This window comes from Pezoporus flaviventris, unplaced genomic scaffold, assembly GCF_033815535.1.
Source record: "Pezoporus flaviventris isolate CSIRO_AGI_PZ_B2104156 unplaced genomic scaffold, CSIRO_AGI_Pfla_v1 ptg000013l, whole genome shotgun sequence".
Classification (NCBI taxonomy): domain Eukaryota; kingdom Metazoa; phylum Chordata; class Aves; order Psittaciformes; family Psittacidae; genus Pezoporus; species Pezoporus flaviventris.
The window spans coordinates 36131462-36158110 of record NW_026892561.1 but is presented as its reverse complement, the minus strand read 5'-3'; the positions used below and the strand labels follow the sequence as shown (position 1 = coordinate 36158110).

At 45.2% G+C, this 26649-nt stretch overlaps 1 protein-coding gene and 1 pseudogene across 1 annotated transcript in view; one reads left to right on the top strand and one right to left on the bottom strand.

The window, feature by feature from the left end:
- LOC133269056 (IgGFc-binding protein-like) overlaps positions 1 to 26649 on the bottom strand; it is a 59333-nt gene that overhangs the window by 32503 nt on the left and 181 nt on the right. The window contains exons 2-32 of the mRNA XM_061453068.1: positions 26491 to 26640; positions 24621 to 24883; positions 23942 to 24023; positions 21680 to 21745; positions 21176 to 21420; positions 19404 to 19687; positions 18469 to 18746; positions 15084 to 15682; positions 14122 to 14686; positions 13322 to 13521; positions 12849 to 13229; positions 11910 to 12196; positions 10907 to 11178; positions 9458 to 9607; positions 8804 to 9023; positions 8638 to 8724; positions 8021 to 8282; positions 7643 to 7926; positions 7256 to 7533; positions 6372 to 6970; positions 5410 to 5974; positions 5059 to 5258; positions 4577 to 4957; positions 3930 to 4216; positions 3084 to 3355; positions 2727 to 2813; positions 2389 to 2538; positions 1183 to 1439; positions 997 to 1081; positions 489 to 581; positions 164 to 244 (exon numbers count right to left, since the gene is read on the bottom strand). Coding sequence (XP_061309052.1) covers positions 164 to 244; positions 489 to 581; positions 997 to 1081; positions 1183 to 1439; positions 2389 to 2538; positions 2727 to 2813; positions 3084 to 3355; positions 3930 to 4216; positions 4577 to 4957; positions 5059 to 5258; positions 5410 to 5974; positions 6372 to 6970; positions 7256 to 7533; positions 7643 to 7926; positions 8021 to 8282; positions 8638 to 8724; positions 8804 to 9023; positions 9458 to 9607; positions 10907 to 11178; positions 11910 to 12196; positions 12849 to 13229; positions 13322 to 13521; positions 14122 to 14686; positions 15084 to 15682; positions 18469 to 18746; positions 19404 to 19687; positions 21176 to 21420; positions 21680 to 21745; positions 23942 to 24023; positions 24621 to 24770 — 7747 coding nt within the window. The 5' untranslated portion in view covers positions 24771 to 24883; positions 26491 to 26640. The remainder of the gene's footprint in view (positions 1 to 163; positions 245 to 488; positions 582 to 996; positions 1082 to 1182; positions 1440 to 2388; positions 2539 to 2726; positions 2814 to 3083; positions 3356 to 3929; positions 4217 to 4576; positions 4958 to 5058; positions 5259 to 5409; positions 5975 to 6371; positions 6971 to 7255; positions 7534 to 7642; positions 7927 to 8020; positions 8283 to 8637; positions 8725 to 8803; positions 9024 to 9457; positions 9608 to 10906; positions 11179 to 11909; positions 12197 to 12848; positions 13230 to 13321; positions 13522 to 14121; positions 14687 to 15083; positions 15683 to 18468; positions 18747 to 19403; positions 19688 to 21175; positions 21421 to 21679; positions 21746 to 23941; positions 24024 to 24620; positions 24884 to 26490; positions 26641 to 26649) is intronic.
- Positions 1648 to 1768, top strand: LOC133269083 (5S ribosomal RNA; annotated as a pseudogene).

The window sequence follows — 26649 nt, the reverse complement described above, 5'->3', positions numbered from 1 at the left end:
AACTCCTCAGGACTCAAGTGCTCTCCCACCAACATTTATGGATATAGCAGGAGACATGCAGTGCATTGACTACAGAAATTTATGCCTTGGCCATGAAGGTCAAAGACAGACAACTGAACACTTGCCACAAGCAGTAGAAGACAGGGACAGGACATGGCAATACCTGAGCTTGGTGTGGGTCTTGGTGTGTGAGGAAGCTGAGTTGTGTTTGGCAAGGTGGTCCCAGGTTCTCCGGTGGATGGACCTAGCACAAGAGAGAGTTGGGGGAAATCGGTGTCAGCACGGGGGATTTGTGGCAGGCCACTGCCCACTCTTCCCAAACACCCAACACTGTGACCAGAAAGGCCCAGGGGTGGCACAGCTAGGTGATAGGAATTGACGCACAGACCTTCAATACAGACACTCCCTCTCTTGGCCATGAGCCTTGAAGAAAGCTAATTGAAAGCTTGTCACAAGCAGTAGAAAACTGGGAGGGAGCAAGAGATTACCTGAACTCGGTGTGGGTCTTGGTGGTGACGGCGTGCGTGGAGGCTGTGTTGTAGTTCCTGGCAAAGGGAGCGTGGGTTTTGGTGTCGATGGATCTAGCACAAGAGAGAGTCAGTGGGCATCCGAGCTCACATGTGCGTTTTGCTTCAGGAAGCTGACCCAAGCTTCCCAAACACATCAACACCACACCCGGAGAGGCCCAGGGCAGGGATCGGAAAGAACCGTGCCACTCAAGGGCTCTGCCACCATCACAGCTGGGTGACAAAAGCAGATTAGACTCTTCAGTACCTATGCTCGGTGTCTTGGCTGTGCGCCTTCTAATACACAAACTAAGTAGCGACTGCAGGCACCGCCAGTGCTCCAGTCTCTCAGAGGAAAGCCTGCTCGGGCACAGGCTGCAACACTGGCCTACAGGGCGTTGCAAAGAGAACCTGCGCTCCTGCCTCTAAGTGTAGCCTTCCACCTCGGTGACATCTCTCAAGCTGCCCTTCCCCAAGACAAGGCTGGTACCTTCGCAGGATCCTTCTTCGATGGACAGATCATCCAACGCTACGTCACTGCGGATATTTTCACCCCATTCACCCTCCAGGACAATCTAAGGGAAGGGACATTTCCCAGCATTAGCTCCAGCCACATGTGTGAAGTGCCATTAGAAAGCACGGTTCACCTCAGACAGCAGTGAGCCTGTGCCCTTACCTGCATGTTTCCTGTGCTGTGCACTGTGACCTCTCCCATGTTCCATCTGTCCCCATGGTTCCCAACGCTGCTCCAGACCAGCTCTAGGTCTTCGTCCTTAACCACGTACACCCGCAGGGCCATTGTTTCAGCCGCTCCGTACATGTGATACCAGAAGCGGAAGCAGTGTGGTCCTTCTGAACTGCACACCGGACTGACCAGCTGAGCCACAAAGCCAGGGAGGGCATTGCTCCCTTGCAGGTAGATGTAGTAGCCGTCTGAAACACAGTGTGAGACACACCATCCCATGCATAATCAAATCCAGACCAAGCAGCCAGACACAGCCCAAGCACAGTCCTGGAGCACCCCTCCAGGGCTTCAAGGCAGGCAAAAGGAGGGGACAGCAAATATAGGTCCTTTGCTAGCCACAACACTCCCCCAGGCCTGAGTCCGTGTCCTGGGTTCACCTGGTGGCGGCCAAAGCAGGCCTGCGGCCACACCGCCCTGAAAACGCCCGATCCCGTCTGATCTCGGAAGCTAAGCAGGGTCAGGCTTGGTTCGTACTTGGATGGGAGGCTGCCTGGGAATCCTGGGAAAGCTGTAGGCTTTTCTTCCTTGTTATTTCCTTTATCATTATTATTATAGGTGGTAGCAGTAGTGGTTTGTGCTATACCTTAGTTACTAAACTGTTCTTACCTCAACCCATGGGAATTACATTCTTTCGATTGTCCTCCCCACCCTCCAGGAGCGGGGAAAGGAAAGGGGGGAGTGAGAGAGCGACTGCGTGATTTACAGCTGAGCTTAAACCACGACAGCCCGCCTATGAACCATGCTCTCTGTATGGCTTGGACCGGGTAACCGCCAATGCATTGCCACAGTCCTCGCATGGCTCTGCCACTTTGCGTTCCACTCATCGCTGGCTACTGGAGAAGCCACCGTCTCCTAAAATAGAGACCCGTTCTTGTTCTGAGCCAAGCCAGGTCATCAAACTTTGCATTACTTTCCCCCTTGTCTGGCAGGTCCTTGCCTGCCCTGAGGTACCACAGGCTGACTCCCAGCCCTGCAGCGCTTCCTGAAGGACGGCTCTGCGAAAGACAGCCACAAAAAGGCTCTGGATCAAGGTCAGGAAACATGTGGCCCAAATTTGCTCTTAGAAAAGGTTAGTTGCATCTTCCTAGGGACACCCCTCTGCCAGAAGGACCGCTGTGTACGGACTGCTGTTCCTACCTCCCGTCGTGTGGTCAGAGGACGGACCCGTATCTTGCGTGGGTGTCGGACCCTTGTTCCTCATCCAGTCAATGCTGCTGTAATCTGCCTGGACCCACTCGCAGAAGTCGTTGTCGAATGTGCAATCAAAATTGCAGTCTGCTGTGGGAGCTGGGTATGGCGCAGAGAAGAAAGCAGAGATTCTAGGGTGAGGACAGGCCAGCTTTTCTCTGTGTCCCACAGGGCACACCTACCTCCCTGGCACGTTCAGGTCAGGTGAGGATGGCCAACTGAGTGGAAGTGCACAAGCTGGGTGCCTAGCACAGCCAGTAAAACACATGAATGGGACACAACAGTACCTGTGCTCGTCCCAGGCGCTGGTGATATTGTTGTATGTGGAGGCCGCGTTGAGGTGCCTGGCAACGGGGACGAGGTTGTAGGAGCTGCTGGATGTACAGTGAAAGAGAGGTGGAGATGACGGGTTTCATAATGGAGATTTGTTCCCAAGAGGGGATGTTGCGCCTTCCCAAACACACCCACATCATGGCAAAAGGAGCACAGCAGAGGAAATCCACAATATCCCAGTCACAAAGAGACTCTCCACCCAAGGGCTGGCCCACCAGCACTGTTAAGTGCCCCCTTAACAGGGCAAACCTCCACCACTGCTGCCCCATTCCCTGAATCTGGGCCACAACGGAAATCAACAGAACACTTACCACAGACAGTGCCAGCACTCCAGTCTCCCAGGGCAACGCCTGCCTCGGCACACGCTGCAGCATAGGCCTCCAAGTCATTGCAGAGCTGCTCAGTGCTGCCGCCCGTGGCACACTGGTCATAGACACAGCTCTCAAAGTACGTCTTGGGTGGTACAACTGCATGGCATGGCTGGAACGGGCCACCAAGTTGCGTGAGGATTGCACACTGCTTGTTAGCTGCCTCCTCCTCAGAGGGGGAGCAGGACGGGGGCGGGTTGATGGCTGGGTCGCACCTAGGAAGCAGAAAAGCAGCCCTGAGCTCACAACAGCCTGTGGACTCCAGCCACACCATTTCCAGACCTTGTCTCAGCCAAAACCTCAGCCTCTGGAGTCCACAGCCCTCGATAAGAGAAGGCACCAAGTGCTGTCTCTTGCGAGGGTGGGCAAAATGGTTCACAGTGGACTGGGAGGGCAGAGCCATGCACAGAGGTCACCAAGGACCACAGAGCTGAGCGCCTATGGGGAGAGAGCAGAGAGCACCATGCACCCTGACCGCATGGAGAGGCCTGGACAGTGCCACAAACAAGCCAGCCCTGAGAGGAAAGGGGAACGGCCACACGTCTGGCACCCATTTGCACACAAGACATCCCACTCTTGGGTGGAGCAGAGGTGAGATGCAAGGACGATGCGTCTGTTGCAGTGGAGCTTCTACGTGCCCTCACGCGCACTGTCACAACTGCCTCCTCCTCTCCCACACACCATGTGCCCATGCCTACCATTACCAACCCTCCCTGCTTCTGCCCCTCACAGCTCCCCTCTCCCATGCTCCCTTTTGTCCGTCAGCTATGCAGTGGAACAAGGACTCACGGCCATTCATCATCCGGCACCATCCAGCTGGCCCCAAAGTCATTGAAGTCAGGCACGACAACCCCATCAGGTCGCATGAAGTCATCTTGCTGGTTCCCAGTGTACGTCCCACACAGCCCACACAGCTTGCCCTTGTGCTTCTCAGACACCTTCACTAGGAGCTCATCATCCCCATTGAACAGCAGCTGCAGGCCCAGCTCGGTAGAAACCCACACGTAGGAGCCACTCAGGGAAATGTTTACACCGGGGGCAGGAGAAGCAGGCAGGGAGGCCAGAGCACCATTGATCTGAATAAGAGGGACAGAGCGAGACAGAAGCATAAACAGATGCCCTCCACTGAGAGTTCACTCTTTTCCACTCTGACAGTGCCAGGGCCCTGGGAGTCAGGAGGACGAATGGCATGAGAAACCCTGCCCAGGCCTATGAGAACAGCAGCGACTACAGACGCCACACTGAAAGCTAAGGAAAACAAGCCGAAAATCTCTTGCTGCACAAGCAGCCATTTCAGCACCACTCAGAGCCTCGCCATGCTCTTATGCGAGCGCACCAGCAGGCTCAGGGAACATCAAGCTCTTCTCGGGGACAGAGTGGTACTTTAGGGTGGCCAGGGCATCCGTTGTTCCCAGGTGTAAAAACGAGGGGCTTACGTAGACCGCCTTGTTCTCACGCAGGGCAATGTGGAGGCCTTCCATGGACAGTGCCACCGAGTTCAGAGCTGTCCAGCTCAGGCTGCCACGATGTTCGTTGCGGGTGGTGACACTGAACCCAGCGGAGGAGTTGTCACAGCCTGTCACCACTGTGTAGTTGCAAGAGCCCTGGAAGTGGTGAAGCTTCCCATCGAAGGTGCTGTAATGCGGGTCGCCGTAGATGTGGCAGAGAGCGGTGCTGGCTGGGTAGCAGCCCCTCTGGCCGTCCTGGATCTTGCAGACCTCATCCTCACCACAGGACAACGGAGAGCAAACCATCTGGCCCTTGGCTTCACAGCGGCACTGGCGATCACAGTCCTCGCTCACAGAGTACTCGCCTTCCTGCAGGCAGACAAACACCGAGCGTCAGTCTATCAGGCTGGAAAGCAGAGGCAAGGGAGTGCCCTGGGAGGGGTGCAAGCCAGGGCAGGGTTTTCACTCACGCTGTAGTAGTTGCCCTCAAAGAGGCAGCCACAGTGGGCCTCGGGCACACACGTGTCTCCGCTGAGAAGGAAGCCAGAGGTACATGCGCAGCCCTCCATGCAGGGCTTGGAGCAGTTCTGCGGGGCTTGTCGGTCAACACAGGTGGCAGGACAGCCAGTCATGCAAGGGTCATAGTAGCTGTTGTCGGGGCACAGCAGGGCTGCAATGGGAAGGGGACAATTGAGACCAGCAAGCCTTCAAGGAAGGAGGACCTTCTGAGAAGTGGCAAACAAACGACTTGCTGTGGCCAGAGGTTCTGGGAACAGGGAGCGGAACATTTCCCTCCCGGCAATTGCAAAGCAGGTACTCACGGCAGAAGGTCGCATTCCGCCAGGGAAGAAGAGTCACACCGGCTGCTTGGCAGGCGTCAGCGTAGGCCTCCAGAGCAGCACACAGCACCTCCTGGCCACCATTCAGGGCACACAGGTCATAGAAGCAGGTCTCAAAGTAGCTCTGCGGGTTGATCACAGCGTGGCACTTCTCAAAAGAGCCAGGACTGGCGGTCAGCATGCCACAGAACTGGTCCGATCCGTAGAGCTTCTCCTCTTCTGCACTGCAGGGTGGGGAGGGGTCGGGGACACCGCAAGGTGAGTCACTCTCTGGGACCTGCCAGCTCTCCCCCAGCTCATTGGAGTCTGCGGCTTGCTGCCCGTTGGGCATCATGTAATCGTCCTCCCTACGGTTGTTGAAGTTCCCACACATGCCACAGGTCAGGTTGAAGTAGGTGGTGGGCACCTTCACCTCCACCGAGTGGTCAGTGTCGTAGGACACTCTGAGGTCGAAGTCTGTCTCCAGGACAATGTAGCGGCCACTCCTGCTCACCGTGATGGCACCTCCCGCTGCACTCACCGGCAAGGTCTGGCGCACATTGTTCACCTAGGGCAGACACACGGCAATGGGCCTGGGCCCTGCACTTGTCCCTGGCATTCCTGGCTCTCCTGCCCCGAGGAAATCTGCTCCCAGCCCAGGCGCAGCAAACCGGAGCCCGCGATGCCCTCACAACCCAGTTGCCCCTCTGGCTTGCAGAGCCGTGGCTGTGCTCTGCTCCCTGCAGGGGCCGCTCTTCACCGTCGGCCACATTCCCCATTTGCCTCTTCCTCCTCAACCCCTCCAGAAAAGTAAAAGAAAGCAACCCAGTGGCTTCAGGGGAACCCGCCCACACCTGGCACAATGAAGGTGTCTGGTACACACCATGCCATGCCCTGCCAAGAAAAGCCAGCCCTGCCTTGCTGCCTTGCAGCTGTGCCATGCTCATGCCGGCCCCACTGCCTACCAGCACTTGGCTCTTCTCCTTCTTGACAATGGCAATGCGCTCTCCGTACACCTCAACCAGGACTTCGCGCACATAGGACACTCTGGTGTTCCCACGATGCTCGTTCTTGGCCTCAACGTTGAAGTAGGGCAGGGAGGTGGTGTTGGAGCACACTTTGGCCAGGGTGTAGGTGCAGTTGCCCATGAAGTTGTGCGTCACCTTGTCAAAGGTGTTGTAGTGAGGGTCACCGTGGACATGGCAGATGCCGTAGGATTGCTCGAGGCACTCAGGTCTCCCATCCTGCACCCCACAGAACTGGCCCGCAGGGCATGAGGCGTTAAAGCACTGGACTTTGCTTCCCCGCGCGGGACACGTGCACTTTGACGAGCAGGTGTTGTCTGTCCAGAACTCAGAGCCCACGGGGTAGTGCTGCCCGTTGTGCCAGCACCCACACTGCTGGCTGGCCACGCACTGGTCATTGTAGAGCAGGTACCCGCTGTCGCACACACAGCCCTCCACACACGGCAGGCTGCAGCTAGCAGGAGCCATGGGATCAACACAGGTGGCAGGGCAGGCTGCAGCACACGGCTCGTAGTGACTGTTGGCTGGACAGGTGACAGCTGCCGAGACAGAACATATGGCCATTAGATGATGTCTCTGTGCTGTATTCTCCCCTTTGGAAAATTAACCGTCTGCATTATTTTCTCTGTGATCTGCTTGGCTCCACGGGTATTCTAAATCATACCTGAGCAAACGAAGCAGAAAACGGTGCCCCTGATTCTGACAACTACCTGTAAATCCGCAAGGCACGTAACAAAAACATTTATTATTCCCCACCCCACTCTTTCATTCCAATTCTATGTTTTACTGAGAGTAACAGTCTGTGGTACCGTGTGTGGACTTACGGCAGAAGGTTGCGTTCCTCCACACAGGTATCTTGACACCAAGCGACTGGCAGGCATCCGCGTAGGACTGCAAGCTCTTGCACAGGGCTTCGTGGTCCAGCTCCAGCTCGCACAGGTCATAAGAGCAGGTGTCAAAGTAACTGCTGGGGCTCAGCACAGCGTGGCACATCTGGAACGGGCCGCCGGTGTCGGTGAGGAGCCCACAGAAGTGGCTGCTGGCTATGACTTGCTTGTCTGTCTCACTGCAGGCTGGGGTGGGGAGTGGTCCGGCTGAGCAGCTGTGGAAAGACAGGAAGCAGGGCCCCTGAGTCACCTGTGGGCTTCTCCTCGTGTCTCAACATACCCTTGCCCGACACGTCCCCAGACCTGCTGAGGGACAACACATACCTGCTGTCGTTGGACACCTGCCAGCTGTTGCCCAGGCTGGTGGAGTCTGGCTCCAGCACCCCTTCCGGGTTCAGGAAGTCATCTGATGCCATCCCGTTGAAGTTGCCACACATGCCACACACCTTCTGCCCAAAGGTGCTCGGAAGCGTCACCTCCACCCGATGGCTCCCATCAAACTTCACTTTCAAGCCAAAGTCTGTTGTGACCACAGTGTAGAACCCGCTGGACGAGACCTGCACACCTGCGGATGGGGTGCAAGGCAGGACCTCTGCCACTCCATTGACCTGGAAGGACAGAAAACAAGACAGGGTTGGAGCGACCCATTCGACACAGTCCTCTCCTCTCACACAGCACAGCGCCTCTCTTCCTTGTGCTTACCGTCACCGAACCACCCTTCCCCAGCCTTATCCGCTGGCCAGCCACATCGACATCCACATATTGGACGTAGGACACGCGAATGTTGTCTCCCCTGTGCTCGTTGGCTGCTTCCACGTTGAAGTAGGGCAGAGAACTGTTGCTCTCGCACAGCTTAGAGAGGGTGTAAGTGCAGGTGCCCATGAAGTGGTGCAGCTGATTGTCAAACGTGTGGTAGTGAGGGTCTCCTTCTACCACACAGGTCCCTGGCAGTGGAAAGACGAGAGTTCAGTTAAGCACCTCCTGTTGCCTCTTCTCCTAAGCCCACCTTCACCAAAGAACATCAGCCCCATGACTGGTATAGCGCTTTTACCAAGGGACCTGTTACCAGAAATCTGTGTTAAGAATGAAGTAGTTTTTCCAGTCATCTGGTTCAAATCTCCTCAAATAACTAAATGCCAGAAGCACAGGTGCCCCACCCAAGCGCCCGAAAAGGAATATCACTCACTGTGTGTCTCAATATGGCAGGGAAGTGATAGAAAGCAAACACGAACCATCCAATGAAAATGCAAATTGCATCCACTATGGGTTTCCAAGATGACTCAAAACACTAACAATAATAGCAGTAGCTGAAGTCGTACCAGGTGGTGGTGGTGGTGGTTGTGTTCCTTGTGTTGTCTGTGTTGTGGTGCCTGGCAATGGGGTCGATGTTGTAGAAGGAAGAGGACCTGTGGTGAGACAGAGGTAGACCTAGTGAGTGTCAATAATGCGGTTATCTTGCAAGCACCTGGCCTGCCCTTCCCAAACACCTTCCATCTGTCCCCTTTGTTTCCAGCCTCTTTCCATTCCAGTGTTGATGTTTCATTGTTAACTACATACACCCGCAGAGCCATTGCTTCAGCCTCTCCGTACATGTGATACCAGAAGCGGAAGCAGTGTGGTCCTTCTGAACTGCACACTGGACTGACCAATTGTGCTACCTCACCCGGTTCTTGTTTACTTCCTTGCAGGTAGATATAGTAGCCCTCTGGAAACAGCAGAGTGTCAATTTTTTACATTAATGGGCTAACACAAGATAAATTGACTTCATTTACACATTGTGTACAGTATAACTTTTCTTCACCCGGCTTCTGCACTAATCTCTCAGTCCTCAAATGGATTTCCACCAGATTACACTGGTCTCCTACTCAGGCAAAGGAAAGCCTTCTAAAGGAAGACCAAGTGCCACAGTGATCCAGTGTCAGCCTGGGTACACCTTTGCTGAAGCTTCTTTACAGGAAGTGATGCTAACAGGTCACATGCTCAATGTCCTGCAATGTTCATCCACCCCACAACAGATCCTTACTGCTGCAGAAGGTTCTGGATTGAGCCTAAGAAACACGTGGCCTGGATTTGCCATTAAAAGAGGCTCCTTGCCCCCTTTCAAGAGAAACACATCCACATACTGTCTGCTGTTCCTACCTCCAGTTGTGTGGTCATGGGAAGGGCCAGTATTTGGTGTGGGTGTTGGCCCCTTGTGCCTTGTCCAGTCAAAGTTGTCACTGGTAGCCTGTTCCCACTCACAGAAGTCGACATCAAATGTGCAGGACATATTGCAGGCTGTTGGTGCAGCTAGAAAAACAGAGTTTTCACAATAAGGTTTGGAATCTTCTCTCTGTTCTGACATTGCCCTTCTAGGTCTTCTGCACCCATGTTCATGAAAAATTTGAAGACATCGTAATGGAATGAGAAGAAGTGACCGATATTGACAAATTTGCTATAAAATATGAAATTTTAAGTGACTGAGATTGTGTGTTATTTTATGAGTCACTTCCTCAGTTATCATCATAATACACTAATATCCTACATTTTTACACTGTGCCACAGTCATAATTCTTGGTCACTGCAAATTGCTCAAAGCTGTCTTATTTGACATAGTAGTATTCATCTGGCTCTCAAAGTCCTGCTTAGGCAGAAATCTAGACATCGTAACGAGAATGTTTCTACTACTGATGAACTCGGGTGAGAAATACTGTCTCAGAATTGGAAAAAGGTTATGTAATGCATTTTAATGTCATAGCCTCATACTTATGCTGCTATTTCTGCTGGCTTTGGTAATCACCTTTGGCAGTTCTAGAAGAAGAAATTTAAGGGTATATGGAAAATTTTTTTTTACAATGAGGGTGGTGCAACACTGGAACAGGTAGCCCAGAGAAACGGTAGATGTCCTATCCTTGGAAAGGATTCAAGGTTACAGGGCTCTGAACAACCTGATCTAGTTTGAGATGGCCCTTCTCCTTGCAGCGGTTTGGACTAAATGACCTTTACAGGTCCCTCCCAACCCAAATTATTCTATTATTCTATTAATTTCTTGTCTCTAGCCTTAATTCTATGTTAACTAGTCTATCTAGGTAAGGGCCTAATAGTGTTACAACTGGAAGGCTGAATGGACCGCAAGGTACACAATTTCCCTTTATTCATTTTAAAGCCCTGGTTTATATATTTCTGAATTCATCTTACATGCTTCCTGAAACCTAGGTCTGTAGACAGGTTATGTAAGTCACATAATTAACACTTCTCAAAAAAGATAAACTATTTTATTAAAGCCAAAGAAGTGATTTGTCAGACAGTGCTCAATTGTCCCTGACTGAGATGTTGATTTACAATGTATGTTGTATTTCATGACTCAATTCTGAAAACAGTCTTAGGTTAAAAGTGCTCAAACATCACCTTCTAAAGTGAATAATGCAAGACCATTAGAAGCTTAGATTATAAACCAAATTTCAGGACATGCTAAGCACTTGAAAGCTTCCTGTATTTCTTTTAATCTCCTTTTCTGAAATTCTGCTCAACCTCTCAGTCATTCAAATATATATTTGTAGCATGAAGATTTAATTGGATGGCTGTTTGCTAAATGACCTAATGACTTACCACAGATGGTATCTTTCTTCCATTCACCCAGATTTACACCTCTAAGTTCACAAGCAGCAGCATATGCCTCTAAAATCTGGCAAAACTGATCAGAATTCCCCTCTGTAGCACACATGTCATAGACACAGCTCTCAAAGTACAGCTGTGGGGGAATGTACCAATGGCAGACCTGAAAAGGCCCACTATTTTTCAAAATAGTTTTGCAGAGTTCTTCATATTCTTTCTCTTTTGCTGTGTCACAAGTAGGCGGTACAACTGCAACTGGACTACACCTGCATCAAAAATAAGCAGCAGTTTGGTTATATAATACATCTTTATATTTTGTTCTATCCTGCAAAGCATACCTCAACAGTAACAGAAGCCTAGGCCAAATTTTGTAGATTTGCTGTGTATAGTCATCTTTAGTGTGTCAAACCCCAAAGTGAGAAATATCACAATTCAACTTGCATTTACCCATTAAGAGTATAAATGTGAATTGTTGATGTATGACTGTCTATCCATAGAATGAAATCGAGAAGGAACCAACAAATCAGCTATCTAAACCAAGCAAGATAATTTCAATTCACTATTGCATATAATAAGAGCAGTAATTTGTAGGTGAAAGCATTAATAGACAGATAAATATCCGATGGCTATGTTAATAAATGTGGAGCTATCTTAGGAGCTGAATCTGAGAGATATATTTAGACTTCTTATAGTAAGATAATATAAAGAAGATATTTTAGAATGGAGAAATAAGAAAAAAAAAAACAAGTTATATGAAAAAAAAGAGTCCAGTTTCAAATATAATCTACAAAGTTCACATGGAAAACCTCTCAAGGGTGGTTTTAAAGTTTCAATTCTTTTCTACCAAAAAGTGGAGTTATTAAAAAGTAAAAACACTAGCAAACAAGTAACATCAAAGAGGGGCTACTATGGAATGTAAGTCATGTATGTTAATCCTATAACTAGATGAGTTTATGTTTCAGGCATTTTGCTGTTTCCTAAAATATCAGATACTTACGTCCTGTTGTCATCCTTCACTAACCAGCTGTCACCAAATTTATTTGGATCCTGTTCTATGACTTTATCTGGTCTTAGAAAATCATCCAGTTGGTTGTCATTGAATGTCCCACACAGACCACACAGCTGTCCTTTGAGGCTTTCGTCAGCCAGAATGAAAAGCTCCTGGTCACCATCAAACTTAACCTGTATCCCTACAGAGGTATCAATGACCACATAATGTCCTTTTATAGCTACTCTGGCTCCATGATTCAAATCCACAGGAAGATAAACCCGAACTCCATTCACCTAAAGAAAACAAAACCCACACAACCAGGTAAGTCAATAAAGCTCCTAGTAACAAAGGGGAGGTCTATACTGCCAGAACTATATCTTTCTTCACCAAGTCAGCCTTATGCTAATGAACAATGTAGACACAGAAGTTTGAAGCTTAACAGAGGATTACGGGGTGTATACTTATCCCACATCTTGAACAGTGCTATTTAGCACAAGTTGAACTCCGTGCTGTCACAACTACACACATAGCAATACTTGGAATACCTAGTTTAAAGTTCTGGTAAGTATGATCCTGACAGTGTATAGCAAAAATACTATTTATATTTTAAAGACGAGATCTACAAAATTCAGACTGAGATTTAGTTCAGCAAAAGCTTTCTGTTTTAGATGAGGCTATGGATGAAGTTGATACTTTCCCACAACCTTAAAAAAGATTTGAATTGACAGAAGGAAGCTACGCTGATTCCTGCCTTTCTGGGGAAGAAAAAAAAATCCAAACAACCCCCACTCCCCCTCCAAAACAAAACCCAACCCATTTCTGTGACTTTTAGCATGTGCAGTCTTGGAGCTGAATAAAGCAGAGAAGCCTGATTCATTTCTTTTAGACAGAAATGTAAAGTGAATAGATGTGATGGATTGTTTATGCTTAAAGTAGAACACTTACATAGGTTTCTTTATTTTTCTGCAAAACAATATGAAGATTTTTCAGTGTGACAGCAACTGAGTTCAAGGCAGTCCAGTTCGGGTTTCCTCTATGTTCATTTCTGGTTGTCACTGAAAACCTTTCAGAAGAATTTGTGCATGTCTCAATGACAGTATAATTGCAGTCTCCTTGGAAATGATAGAGTCTCCCATCAAAGGTTATATAATGTGGATCCCCAAATATGTGGCAGGTGCTGGGATTCAATGGATAACATCCCAGGAGTCCATTCTGCACCTTGCAAACTTCGTTTACTTCACAAGCGTCTGAATTGCAAACTACAGTGCCATTTCCAGCGCATATACATTGGCCTGCACAGTCTGTTTGCCAAAAGGCTTCTCCTTTCTGTTAGAGGCAACAAAACAAAAATAAATTAAAAGAGTTAATGGTAAAGTTGATCTGTGAAATAAGCCCCTGAACTATGTGCCAGAACAAACCTCATAATATCTGCCATTCTGAAGGCATCCACAGTTGCTCATGGATACACACTCTCCACCACTGATGACAAAACCATTGCTGCATTCACATCCTTCTAGACAAGGTCGGCTGCAGTTCTTTGATGCAAGAGGGTCAATGCAGGTTGCTGGACAAGCACTGGTGCATGGATTGTAATGACTATTGGGAGGGCATGCAACAGCTGAAAAACAGTAACAAGCATTGAATTGACAATCACAACTCACATAAACCATGACTCAAGACTGATTATTTTGAGCAAGTGACAATGCTGGATTTTTTGAAGCTGAAATTCCTTTCCTGTTATTATAGCAGAAAGCAAAAAAAAGAAAAAAACATTCTACAAGAAATAAGCTTGAATGCTTAACACATATATACTAGATGCTAAGCATCTCCAAATCCAAGTAAAAACTATGCCTCTCTAAGCTAGCTACTTTTATCTGGTACATTTCTAGAAGCACAGAGATTGTTAAAGTCATTGGACAAAGTCTGGAAATGAACCAACATATTAAAGGCAAAACATCTTCTAAAACTCAGATGGGATTTCGTATTATCAGGACCTACTGTTACTGCTTTAAGATAGATTCTTCAGATAATGAACAAAATTAACTTCTGTCTGGCAGAAAACAATAATGAGGTGACATTTACAAAATTTTATTTCTAAATATTTTGAATGTTATGTGAAGAACATAAGATCTCTTAGCTTTGTCAGGTAATGGCTACAATCAACCTGTTCAGACAACAAAGGAATTATCCAAAGATTCAGATCTCTACAGAAACTCACGGCAGAAGGTCGCATTCCGCCAGGGAAGAAGAGTCACACCGGCTGCTTGGCAGGCGTCAGCGTAGGCCTCCAGAGCAGCACACAGCACCTCCTGGCCACCATTCAGGGCACACAGGTCATAGAAGCAGGTCTCAAAGTAGCTCTGCGGGTTGATCACAGCGTGGCACTTCTCAAAAGAGCCAGGACTGGCGGTCAGCATGCCACAGAACTGGTCCGATCCGTAGAGCTTCTCCTCTTCTGCACTGCAGGGTGGGGAGGGGTCGGGGACACCGCAAGGTGAGTCACTCTCTGGGACCTGCCAGCTCTCCCCCAGCTCATTGGAGTCTGCGGCTTGCTGCCCGTTGGGCATCATGTAATCGTCCTCCCTACGGTTGTTGAAGTTCCCACACATGCCACAGGTCAGGTTGAAGTAGGTGGTGGGCACCTTCACCTCCACCGAGTGGTCAGTGTCGTAGGACACTCTGAGGTCGAAGTCTGTCTCCAGGACAATGTAGCGGCCACTCCTGCTCACCGTGATGGCACCTCCCGCTGCACTCACCGGCAAGGTCTGGCGCACATTGTTCACCTAGGGCAGACACACGGCAATGGGCCTGGGCCCTGCACTTGTCCCTGGCATTCCTGGCTCTCCTGCCCCGAGGAAATCTGCTCCCAGCCCAGGCGCAGCAAACCGGAGCCCGCGATGCCCTCACAACCCAGTTGCCCCTCTGGCTTGCAGAGCCGTGGCTGTGCTCTGCTCCCTGCAGGGGCCGCTCTTCACCGTCGGCCACATTCCCCATTTGCCTCTTCCTCCTCAACCCCTCCAGAAAAGTAAAAGAAAGCAACCCAGTGGCTTCAGGGGAACCCGCCCACACCTGGCACAATGAAGGTGTCTGGTACACACCATGCCATGCCCTGCCAAGAAAAGCCAGCCCTGCCTTGCTGCCTTGCAGCTGTGCCATGCTCATGCCGGCCCCACTACCTACCAGCACTTGGCTCTTCTCCTTCTTGACAATGGCAATGCGCTCTCCGTACACCTCAACCAGGACTTCGCGCACATAGGACACTCTGGTGTTCCCACGATGCTCGTTCTTGGCCTCAACGTTGAAGTAGGGCAGGGAGGTGGTGTTGGAGCACACTTTGGCCAGGGTGTAGGTGCAGTTGCCCATGAAGTTGTGCGTCACCTTGTCAAAGGTGTTGTAGTGAGGGTCACCATGGACATGGCAGACGCCGTAGGATTGCTCGAGGCACTCAGGTCTCCCATCCTGCACCCCACAGAACTGGCCCGCAGGGCATGAGGCGTTAAAGCACTGGACTTTGCTTCCCCGCGCGGGACACGTGCACTTTGACGAGCAGGTGTTGTCTGTCCAGAACTCAGAGCCCACGGGGTAGTGCTGCCCGTTGTGCCAGCACCCACACTGCTGGCTGGCCACGCACTGGTCATTGTAGAGCAGGTACCCGCTGTCGCACACACAGCCCTCCAGGCACGGCAGGTTGCAGCTGTATGGTGCTATTGGGTCCACACAGGTGGCAGGGCAGGCTGCAGCACATGGCTCGTAGTGACTGTTGACTGGACAGGCTAATGCTGTGTAATAAAAGAAAAACCTTTCTATTAATCTATTTTAAGTACTGAAGGACTGTTTTTTTTTTTATTATCATGCATATTTGAATACGTATCCCATTTGAAATATTTGGGTGTATCTTGGAGTTCTGAGGCAGTTTGATGCATGCCTTTGCTGTCTTACCACCCTTCTTTTTAGGTTTGGGTTATTGAAAGTTTCACTCATGGAGGGAATTTCCTAGGAGACCTCTTGCTGCTGAAGTTGATTGGTTTGAATTCTTGCATTGGGCTAAGGATATCCATGTCATGTTAGTTATTTGTCCTAGTCATAGAATCATAAAATCATAGAATCATAGAATAGTTAGGGTTGGAAAGGACCTTAAGATCATCTAGTTCCATCCCCTCTGCTATGGGCAGAAACACCTTGCACTAAACCATGTCATCCAAGATTCCATCCAGCCTGGCCTTGAACATTGTCAAGGATGTGCCATATTTAGGTAATATTCCTGATATTTAATTCTAATTATCTTATAGCTTCTTAATTAATATTCTTTTACTTCACCAAAGTCTTCATTATTTGTTAAATAATCAGGATGTAGAAGTCCTCTATTCTATTTTTACATATCATTACATGCACGACATGTAGATACCCAAGTTATTTAGAGTTTTTAAATACTGAGATTTTCAGGTGAGAAGATGTCAGAACTGAAGTTTCCTGAACAATCTTTTCAGGTTCCATGTGTTTACGTGATGCCATTCAGTTTATAATCACAGATTTTCTCACTCTGTTTTTAGTCTGCTTTCCTAAGAAGACAGAGATTACAGAATTTTATTGTACATTTCTCCGCTCATCCTCCCACGTACTAAATTTGACCCAGGTGATTTATTGGAAACAAGCTGGTGACATTGGTAGAGGACAAAAACATATCCAGGTCCATTAATTGAAATAGGCATAAGGGTAAGAGGAGAGATCCTACAAGATACTTCAGCAGAAAGAACAGCTACAGAGAGGGCTCACTCCTGTTCAGAAACCATAGAATATATGTGAGAGAAAACTTCCGTAATGCCCCCAGCAGAGAAAATGCTCCACCTACAGACTGCAGTCAAATGTGAAACAAAAGCCAGAAAGAAATCAGGACTTAGTCATTCAAGTGTTTACAGTCAAGTCTCCAGTCTCCTCATCTCCTTCAGTGCAAAAGGCACATAGAGCACTGGATCACCATTTGCATTGTTTCTGGTGGAAGCAGATCTGTCCAGGACTTTCAGGCAATATTTAAATTCTATTCCAAAGACAAAATGCTTTGTTTATTTGTTGTCTGGGGGGTTTTCTCCTTTTTTTTCTATAATAGGTGCCTGAAAGCTTGAGAAATGTTTTTGATGTAATGTTTACAAACATTCACAGAAGAAAGGTCATTATTCCTATTTAATCTCCAGCTTAGACTTCTATTACTTCAGTACTTGACATCTTTTGTCAAGTATTTTGTTTCTGTCTCCTCTACATCCTCAACTACATTCTCCACTTCCATTATTGTGGTTAACAATCTCCATTGCACAGGCTTCTTGCTTCAGTACTGGCCTTTAATTCCAGGCTGCCTACCTGTGTTGCTTCCTCTCCCATCTGAAACCATGAATCACTATGCCTGTACAGAACACACTGATGCCATCCACAGGGATGAATGGCCAGCAACCCCTTCTCTCTTATACATATGGGAGTTTGTGCCACTGATAGTGTTTCCAATACTGTCCTTCTCCCTTCATCCCAGTTCTCCTGCTAAGTTCGTCAGATGTGCTCCTCCTTCATCCTGCTCTATTTGCACTGATACAAACTATGAGATTAAGATAGTCTCTCTGTCTGATCTCAGAGTTATTCCTCCCATCAACTCTGATTTTATTATTCTTGCAAGACCAACAAGCTCTGACTCCTGGACCAGCTATCTAGTCTGTGCTTCCGGGTCCTTGGCTCTCTGCCTAGCCAGTTTCAACCTATTCTTCCTCTCTTCTCTAGACTTCTAAGCAAATTCTCATTTTCTTTTCTAGCTCCTACTTGCTTCCACTAAATCCAGGGTCTTTCTCTTAGCCTATTCATTAGTCCTCTCCAGCTCCTAGTTAGAGCTCCTTTCTCACTGTCCCAGACTGCCTGGATTCCTTATCCCCATCTACGGCTCTACCTCATATCTGCTCAGGCTCATATAATTTCTATGTTCATGTAAGTTACCCACCTTGATGTGTTTTTGCTGCGGTTGCTGCAAGAGGAGAAGACACAGCTTCCCTTCTGTTAACTGGGTGTCTGATCACTCTGAAGTAGAGAGGCTGGGAGTACAGGAGAAGGCAGCTCCGACTCTCAGCAGGAAGGGTGCATAAAACTCTTAGACATCTACTAAGCATGTGCAGAGACTTTTTTTTTTTTTTTTCTCTCAAAGACATTTAAGTTTAGGCATAGCTTCTTCAGAAGGTAAAAATCCCTCTAAGTCATATGTCCCTGACATACTTAATACCCCTGAACAAATATTAGAGACACTAGAGGATTTCAAAGCAAAAGCCTCCAATTCTATTTTAAGATGGACTAGACAGTATTTTCTCCTTTCGTCCGAAGCAGCTTAACTATTTTCACTAGACCTTTCCTGAGAGAATCAAACTGAGGACTGTATGCAACCCTGAAATCTTTAGCATGAACAGCCAAGATTCACAATGGCATATGAATTCAAAACAATGTTTTGTACTGTTCTGTACAAGAAATACAGAAGTTATTCAGGAAGTCCTAATTACAGCCTCCTGACAAGTGGTGATTTCCAGTAAATTTTGATACATACGGCAGAAGGTTGCATTTCTCCACGGTGTCAGCTGGACTCCTGCAGATTGGCACATGTCTGCATAAGCCTGCAGGTTTTGGCAGAGGGCTGCATTGTTCAAATGAAGTTCACAGAGATCATACTGGCAGGCTTTAGAATAACTCTGTGGATCAATTACTGAGTGGCAATTCTGGAATGGACCACTGGGATCTGTGATCAGACCACAATATTCATTGCTTTGGATGACATGTTCTTCATCAGCAGTGCAACTTGGAGTATGACCATCATCTGGCAAGCACCTTATGTGGAAAGAAAAAAAAAAAAAAAGCATGTAGAAAAATTCACCAATGAAATTGGGATGGACTAGCGCCTAAGATGGTTTTCAACTCAGATCTAACAAAACTACAGGGTTGACCCAGGATAGGCATGGCGTATTTTAAAGCTCTACATTTCAAACACTTGGGATAGATATTCAGATTTTAATATGATTTCAACCTTATAACCTTTGAGAGGCCTAGAAGAAATCCAAATATTTATTTTGGCTTTCTTTTAAGTCAAGCTTTCTACATGGAAAATACCTAGAGGAAGGGCAAAAAAAAAGTCAAAGCATTCAAAGTTAAACCTCTACTATCATTAAATAATATACTGTGAAATTATAAAATAAATAGTGAAGTATCTTCAGAAGAGTTCAAATAGATCTTCAAGTATTAGCATTAATATACTATAACAATACAGAAATCTTAGTGGTATCTGCAGTGTTTTATTCACACTTTCTCTTTTTAGGCACAGTTACATTTGTTATGAAACTTTACCCAGACAGATAAAAGTAAGCACACTAACAAGAATATATTTTGTCCCATGTGCCTGACATTTTTGGTACACGTACAACATTTGCTGAAAATACTTATCATTGCATAACCAACAGCTAAGGCCCAGCATGGCATTTGTAGTCTTACCTGGAATCATTGTAAACTTGCCAACTGTTGCCAAGGCTGGCTGAGTTTGTTTCCATCTCTCCATCTGGGTTAAGGAAGTCATCTGCCTTGTGCCCATTATAATTTCCACATATTCCACAAACTTTAGACATATAGGTACTGGGAATAGTGATTTGTGCTCTGTGATTTCCATCAAACCTGACATTCAGCCCAAAGTCAGTAGTAACCACCACATACTGCCCACTGAGGGAAATACTGACACCCTGCACCAAGGTCAGAGGGAGCACCTGGCTGACTGCATTAACCTGCAGGCACAGAGAAGGATAGTCATTATAATAACGTCAAAAGAAGTATTTTTAATCATGACCCTCTTAGATCACACCCCTTTCCTGAGCATAGGACTTACACAGTGAGCAGTAAGAATTCATATTGGGTTAAGTATTATTTACCATGAATGTAGTATATGTGGGCATAGTCTAAGACCTGGAGGCCGTAATAACATAGCTACATAGTTTCCAAGTGCAGTCAAAGTGAGCTTGGTGAACCAGACCCAACTGGCAGAAATCCAAGACTTGGCATGATCTCTCAGCAGTAGTCTTTTATTTTAGATAAGATTAAAAAAGATGTAGCTACAATCAATTCTCATAAAATTTTCAGGATAGGTCAAATCTTGAGAAAGCTTCTTTTTGTTTTGTTTGGGGTGTTTTTTTTTCTCTTTCAAATGTCATGTTTGAAACACCAGACGATAAAAAGTAAGCACCCAAACAAAAAAACTTCAAATCCTTTAAAATTTACTAAAATTAGTATCTACTTTGAATATTTGTTCTTATTACATATGTAAGAAAGTCTGGTTTACTTAGAAACATATATATAAAAAAATAAACACATACATAATAAAAAATGTAAATAGAAGGGAAAGCTATAAAAGCTATAAAAGTTCTAAAAGCTATACAAGTTACAAAAGCTATACAAATTATAAAAGCTATACAAGTTATAAAAGATATACAAGTTATAAAAGCTATACAAGTTATGAAAGCTATAAAAGCTATAAAAGAGAAGCCATAGACAAATGTGGATATATGAGTTTACTATGTTTCTAAGATCAAATATGAAAGGTCTCAATGTACATTTTAAACCTTGTCTCCTATTACTTAAATCACTATACTATTTTCTTAAAAGAAGGTTGGTAGCAAAGTAAGGTGACCTACTCATTTATTTGGGGTTTGAATCAAACATGTCTATTGTCCCTTTATGGAAAGGTGCCATAAAGAAGCCTTAAAATACAATAACTGGCAAAGTGACACAATGGGTGAGTGTGAGGAGAGTCATCAGATTGTCACTCTAGGACTCTCATCTGGTCATGCTTATAGCAAGTGCCAGGTGTCAAGGGAAGTTAGCAGTGATGTCTAATAACTAGAAATCAGGGATAAGCATGAAGTTTTACAGGATACCACTCAGAATCAGGAAATAACTACCAGCGTAGACTGGGTTAATGCAGGGCCTTTTTATTCCCTGATTCAGACCCAGCTTGAGCATGCAGGGCAAGCTAGAAAGATAGGCTAGCCCACCAACACCTTCTGGGGTGTCAGTTCTAATCCCAACTTGTAGCTACAAAGCACAAAACTGTAGCCTATGATTTCAGATCTGAAATTCCAATCTTAAGAACTCCACACTACTCCTACTCCTAAATATCTGATTGCCTTCTAAGTATTACTGCGTGTGTGATAAAATTTGTAGTCATTCTTCTTTCAGGCTATGAACTACTAATGATAGATAGTGGGCTCTAACCTTACCTTAACAACTCTGTTTTTACCCAGATTAATCCTGTAGCCATACACATCAACATCCACGTATTGGATGTAAGACACGCGAGTGTTGCCTCCCCTGTGCTCATTGGCTGCTTCTATGTTGAAATAGGGCAGCGAACTGTTGCTCTCGCACAGCTTGGAGAGGGTGTAAGTGCAGGTGCCCATAAAGTCATGAAGCTGCTTGTCAAATGTGTCATAGTGAGGATCCCCATGTATACTGCAAATTGCTTCTGGAGACAGGAAAAAGGAGTATGTTCTCATTAACACATGGATACATCCAGAAAAGCCACCTTGCTGTGCAGTAGGAAAGCACAATCATCCCCATTTTATAGATTACATATGGAAAAACTGAAACAGAAAAGGCAGATTTATATGGCCATAACAGATATACCCAAAGAAATCAACAGAAGCAAATAAGTAGCACAGAGAGTAAAAGCTTTAGGTGTCCTTCTACAACCCATTGGCTAGCATATGATTGTCTAAAATTACCTGTCACTGAAGATGGTGTAGATTCTGTTGGTGCAGTTGTTGGTGGTACAGGGGTAGCGACAGCTTCTGTTAATAGAAAAGAAATACAGTGAGTTGTGACATTATAGGGCGAACACTACTTACACACCAACATACATTAATTTCTTCTTATTCTTCACCAGCACAAAGTTAGAAGTGGGACTGCCTATATTTAAAAATGAGGATACATAGGTCTTTTGAGTGCTTAGAAAAGCTTGTCTGATTCTCAGGTTGGTCTGCAAGTCAGCAGCCTGTCAACAGATGCTGTATAGCAAAAAAAAAAATAATTCTCAGGGCACTGGCAGTTTCTAATCCGAGAGTTCTGTTGTTCCTTTAAAATTATATTTATGTCTTGGGAATGTGACAGCTGTAAGAGCTTTCTACTGACAGACACAACAAACAGTCATGCTGCAGAGTCTTCCCTCCCAACTGCTTCTGCTTGCTAATAAGCATTTGCATCTCCTCAACCTATATTTACCCATCAGAAAGATGTCTTCTAAAATAAGTGATCCTTTTGGTGTACTTGTATGTGTGGTCTAGAAACATCAGGGTGAGTATTCCCATGTCATGTTCATTAACCTGGTGACATGCCAATGAGTGTTGGATCTGAATCTCTGGAAGTACAACAGACTAACCTCAGAGCATGCATGCATTCACTCCTGCCCCTTTGCAAAACAAAGAATGCTCTCCTCATTCAGGTACTCTTCTACTGCATCCTAATGAGCCCTCCACTGTGCACTGAGGGTGTGATAACAGTCATTGCACAAGGAGATGACCAAGTGATGAATTGATTCATGGAAGGTAATGCTTTCGAACCTACTTATAGATGCACTATAGGTGTATAACCATTCAAATGAATCCACAAGTAAGGCAGTTGTTCTTCCGTATCACTGACATTGCTAATGACAGTATTTATAGGAATTAAACTGTAATACAGAAAAGAAGTTATACAAGAACAAGTTAGAGATTTTTGAATAACGATTCAGTAACTACATACCATGACCATACTGCTTTTGTGCTAACTATGCAATTCAAACTGAGCTGGATGTGGGGGTTTTGCAAAATACTTACTATTTATAATATAGAAGAAACCAATAGACTTCACGTAACTTGAAGTCTAGTGTATACTGAAAAAACTCATCACAAACTTGCCTTGGAAGCTATTTCTTCATGTGACAAATAGACATACATTTAGTATTTTATAAGTTGATTAAAATACCTATTCAACCAAACATTCTTGTAGAAACAAAAATGTTGGGAGGACTTTGACTTTTCTGGACCTAATAACTCAACTTTCATCACACTAGTAGCTATATAGTATAACAGAGGGAGAAGCACTTTTGGAGTTATGTTAGTGCACCATCCAGTGGCTGAATCGTACACCTGGAAATACACCTGGTGCAAATACACCTGGAAAAATGAAGGACTGGCTCTCACTAGCCCTCAAAAAGAAAAGACCCAAAGTATTTTTCACAGAATTTAAAAGAAAATTTTGTGTTCAAAGAGCATGGACCTGAATAGAAGTCCTTGTCTTGGCTAGCATAAATTTGAAACATTTTATTGTCATTATATGAGTAGTATTTCACAAAGACTGAGGTCTAATAAGACCTAACAACACCTTCTATGTGGTTTCAGCAAGTTTATTGTTCAATTCACATTCTGTAAGTATTGCATGCTTGTCAGTAAAGATGGGATAAAAATGTATTTCACTTCCAGATTCTAGTCATCCACAGCTTGTGCCAGTCTTAGCTGATTTGTTACAGGGTCAAGGCTCAAATTCACGTTGTTGGTTTATAGCCAGATGTGGTGGTGCAACTCAGCTTTAATAACTCACCATTACTTCTTTTTATTGCAGCACTTTGTATTTGCTGAGCTTGTATGAACTGAGATTTGCTGCAATATGCCAATTAGAGCACTTTAATCTGGAACCCAAGACCAGTATGTATACCTTTGGGTGGGTTTAGAGTTGCACTTCAGATTTAAGGTAAAGTTTGCTGGACCTTGTGAAAACAGTTATGTTTTCAGAGAATGGGATAGATTATTCTCAACATTTGAGGTGGTGTGGAAAGATTTAGGAAGAACCACAGCAAAAGAGAGAGCATTGAAGTGAAGTGAGCTGTAAAGTTTTTGCCTTCTCTCTTTTGTGGTTCAAGGTCATGAGGAGTTTCTACATGGAACTGAATAATGATCAACAGCTTGAACAGAGATGAAGAAGTATACTCTAAGGTGCAAAAACAGACTTACCACAGGATCCATCCCTTACTCTCACATTGTCCAGTGCCGTATCCCCATACTCTGTCAGTCCTCGGACAGCCTCAAAAATTACCTAGACAGGAAGAAAAGTGAATCACTGCATTTCTTTAGGCAAATGGCAGACCATTTCCCTTAGCATGTTTTCAAATATTCTTTCTGGTCTATCTCTAAAGGCGCTAAGTAAAACTGAGGCTACAACAATTTTCCTAGCTTCCCTCAGAAGCCTAGAATATATATTCTGTAATAAGGTAAGGACTTCAGGAAACATTGCCCTATCTTCTGCTGACTGATAAATCAGTTGTCTGGATTCTATAGAGAAGTCCAATATAAGCAGCATCTCACAATTCAAACCCTAACCCAGAGCAGACAAAGCTGAATTTAATTAAGGCACCTAAAGCCATTGACTTCCTTTGTGAAGAAGAGAAGGAAGGAAAAAGAGGAAAACTAAATATATTTTTATCCCCTAACAGCACCAGTAAAATTCAGGGGGTTGTTTGTTTCTTCTCATAGTTCATCAGCATAGTGCATGAGGTCATTATATTTACAAAATATAGACTGAGCAAATCTTGAGATTATATTTTTCTGCTTTACATGTTCAACTTTTTACAGCCTGCAAAGGGAGAATAAATGCTGATACTGCACAAATAAATTTATTCTGAAGATGTATTACCTTTATCTTTCTCTCTGTTAGAAAACTATGAGTGATGGCACCATAGTTCCACAAGGAATTCTGGCTTCCTTTCCGACTCCACACTGCAGACTCGCCCATGCTGTCTTGGATAAGCACTCTCAGCTCATTCATTTCTTCTGACCCAAACATATAGTACCAGAAATCTATGCATATTTTTTCAGACACTATAATATGTGGGCTCTCAAGTCTGTTAGTGTCAAATGGGATCAGATTACTTGCTTCTTGGTAGATGAAATAGCCTTCTGCATATTAAAAAAGAAAACAAACAAAAAAAAACAAAACCAAAACCAGATATGGTTGAAACTTTGTAGATTGTCAGATGTCATTTAAAACTGAAGTACAACCCAACTCTGAAAGAAATAAAGGGCATCTTTAGTAATGCAAAGTTGAGAGCGCTTGGAATTTACATTGCAATGGTTAGCACCATGTAGTTAGCCAAATCAGAATGTGAGCTGCAGAGCAAAGCAAATATATCCCATCTCACATGAACCATTATTTTGGGATCACAAATAAAGATGTAGGCCTCTTTCACAAGACAGCGCCTCCAGATACAGTGCCTTACTGGTCCATGTTCAGTTTCCTCTTTCCTCTAAGGAAAATAATACAATCTGCTATACACCTTCTCCTGTGGGATGTATTTTTTTCTAAAGATTTTGGTCTCGAGAGCAAAGCCCAAGCACAGGGAAGATTCCAACCTGTCAGCATTTCTTTTTATCTCGAAATGGAAGGGATAGTAATTAATGCAGATATTTCCATCAACATATTTAGGTTTTACATTATGAAAAGGAAGCAAACTTTCAAAAATCAGAAACTCACAGTATTTCTTTTAGGATTTGAAATACTTTAGTCTGAATTGCTTCAATATGAGATCATGTTTTGCTTTACTAGGCCTGAAATTTTTGCTTCCCTTGGGCTAAGATCAAAGCTACATTCCCCAGCATGGCTGAAATCAACTCTCCCATCTGACTATGGAAAGGAATCAGAAAGGAATGATTAACCGTTTCTGTATGGGAAAGTATGGTTCCACACATAGCATCTAACATTCATGCTTTAGTTGGTGAGAAAATATAAGTCACATTTAAAGGTATATGGTCTGTACTGAATCAAAAACCAAAACATTATTGTGTAAATCCAAATTAAAATTATTTAATTTCTTCTTTCAACAGGCAATTTTAATTGTTCAGTATCAGAATACTGAAAGTGCAGAAAATAATTTAGCAAAAATTGTAACTCTGTTCTGATCCACTTACTGAGCCTGACAGCAGTTGAGCTTTCAGTCTTGGGATAATTACAGAAAGCAATATGACTGCAGACTGATCACCCATAAATGGTTCTGCTGGTACAAAACTAGCGGTTCAAACAGATAAAGATGGAGCAATAAAAAACACTTGTTTAACCATACAACCATGTTAGACCCCGGTTTTTCAGTCACGTGTAGCTAAGGACAAGCTTTTTAAAGATATTCTTTGATTTCAGACTTGATCTTTTAACATTTTACTAGAGTGAACATCATCTAGTGCCATCATTAAGTACAGCCATCATTAAATTTATTGCCATTAACTGGTATCAGTGTAATTTGGGCACAAGCCCTCTCTTGAATCTGTTGCACATCACTGCATTTTCTGTGAGGCCTTAACCATGACATAACTAGGTTACTTCTACTTTCATGCACTGATAAAGTTTTCCAACTCAGTTTAATTTACTTGTAACTGACAGTGAAAAGTCAAAGACAGGTGTTAGCATGAAACAAAACTGGCATATTGCAAGGGGTTTCATGAATCTCTTTTTCAAAGAAAGAAGAATAAAGATAGTCATAAGGAAATCAACAATGCCATATCTGAGCACTTACTTCCGTCAGGATAGTCTCCATCAGGACCCGTTCCATCAGTCGGAGTATCATGCTTGGTTCGTATCCACAATCCCTGGTTGGGATTGCAAGGCTGGGTCCAGTCACAAAATGGTCTTGAGTTGTTGTTAAAATCACATCTGGTGAGGTAAGCTGAAATAC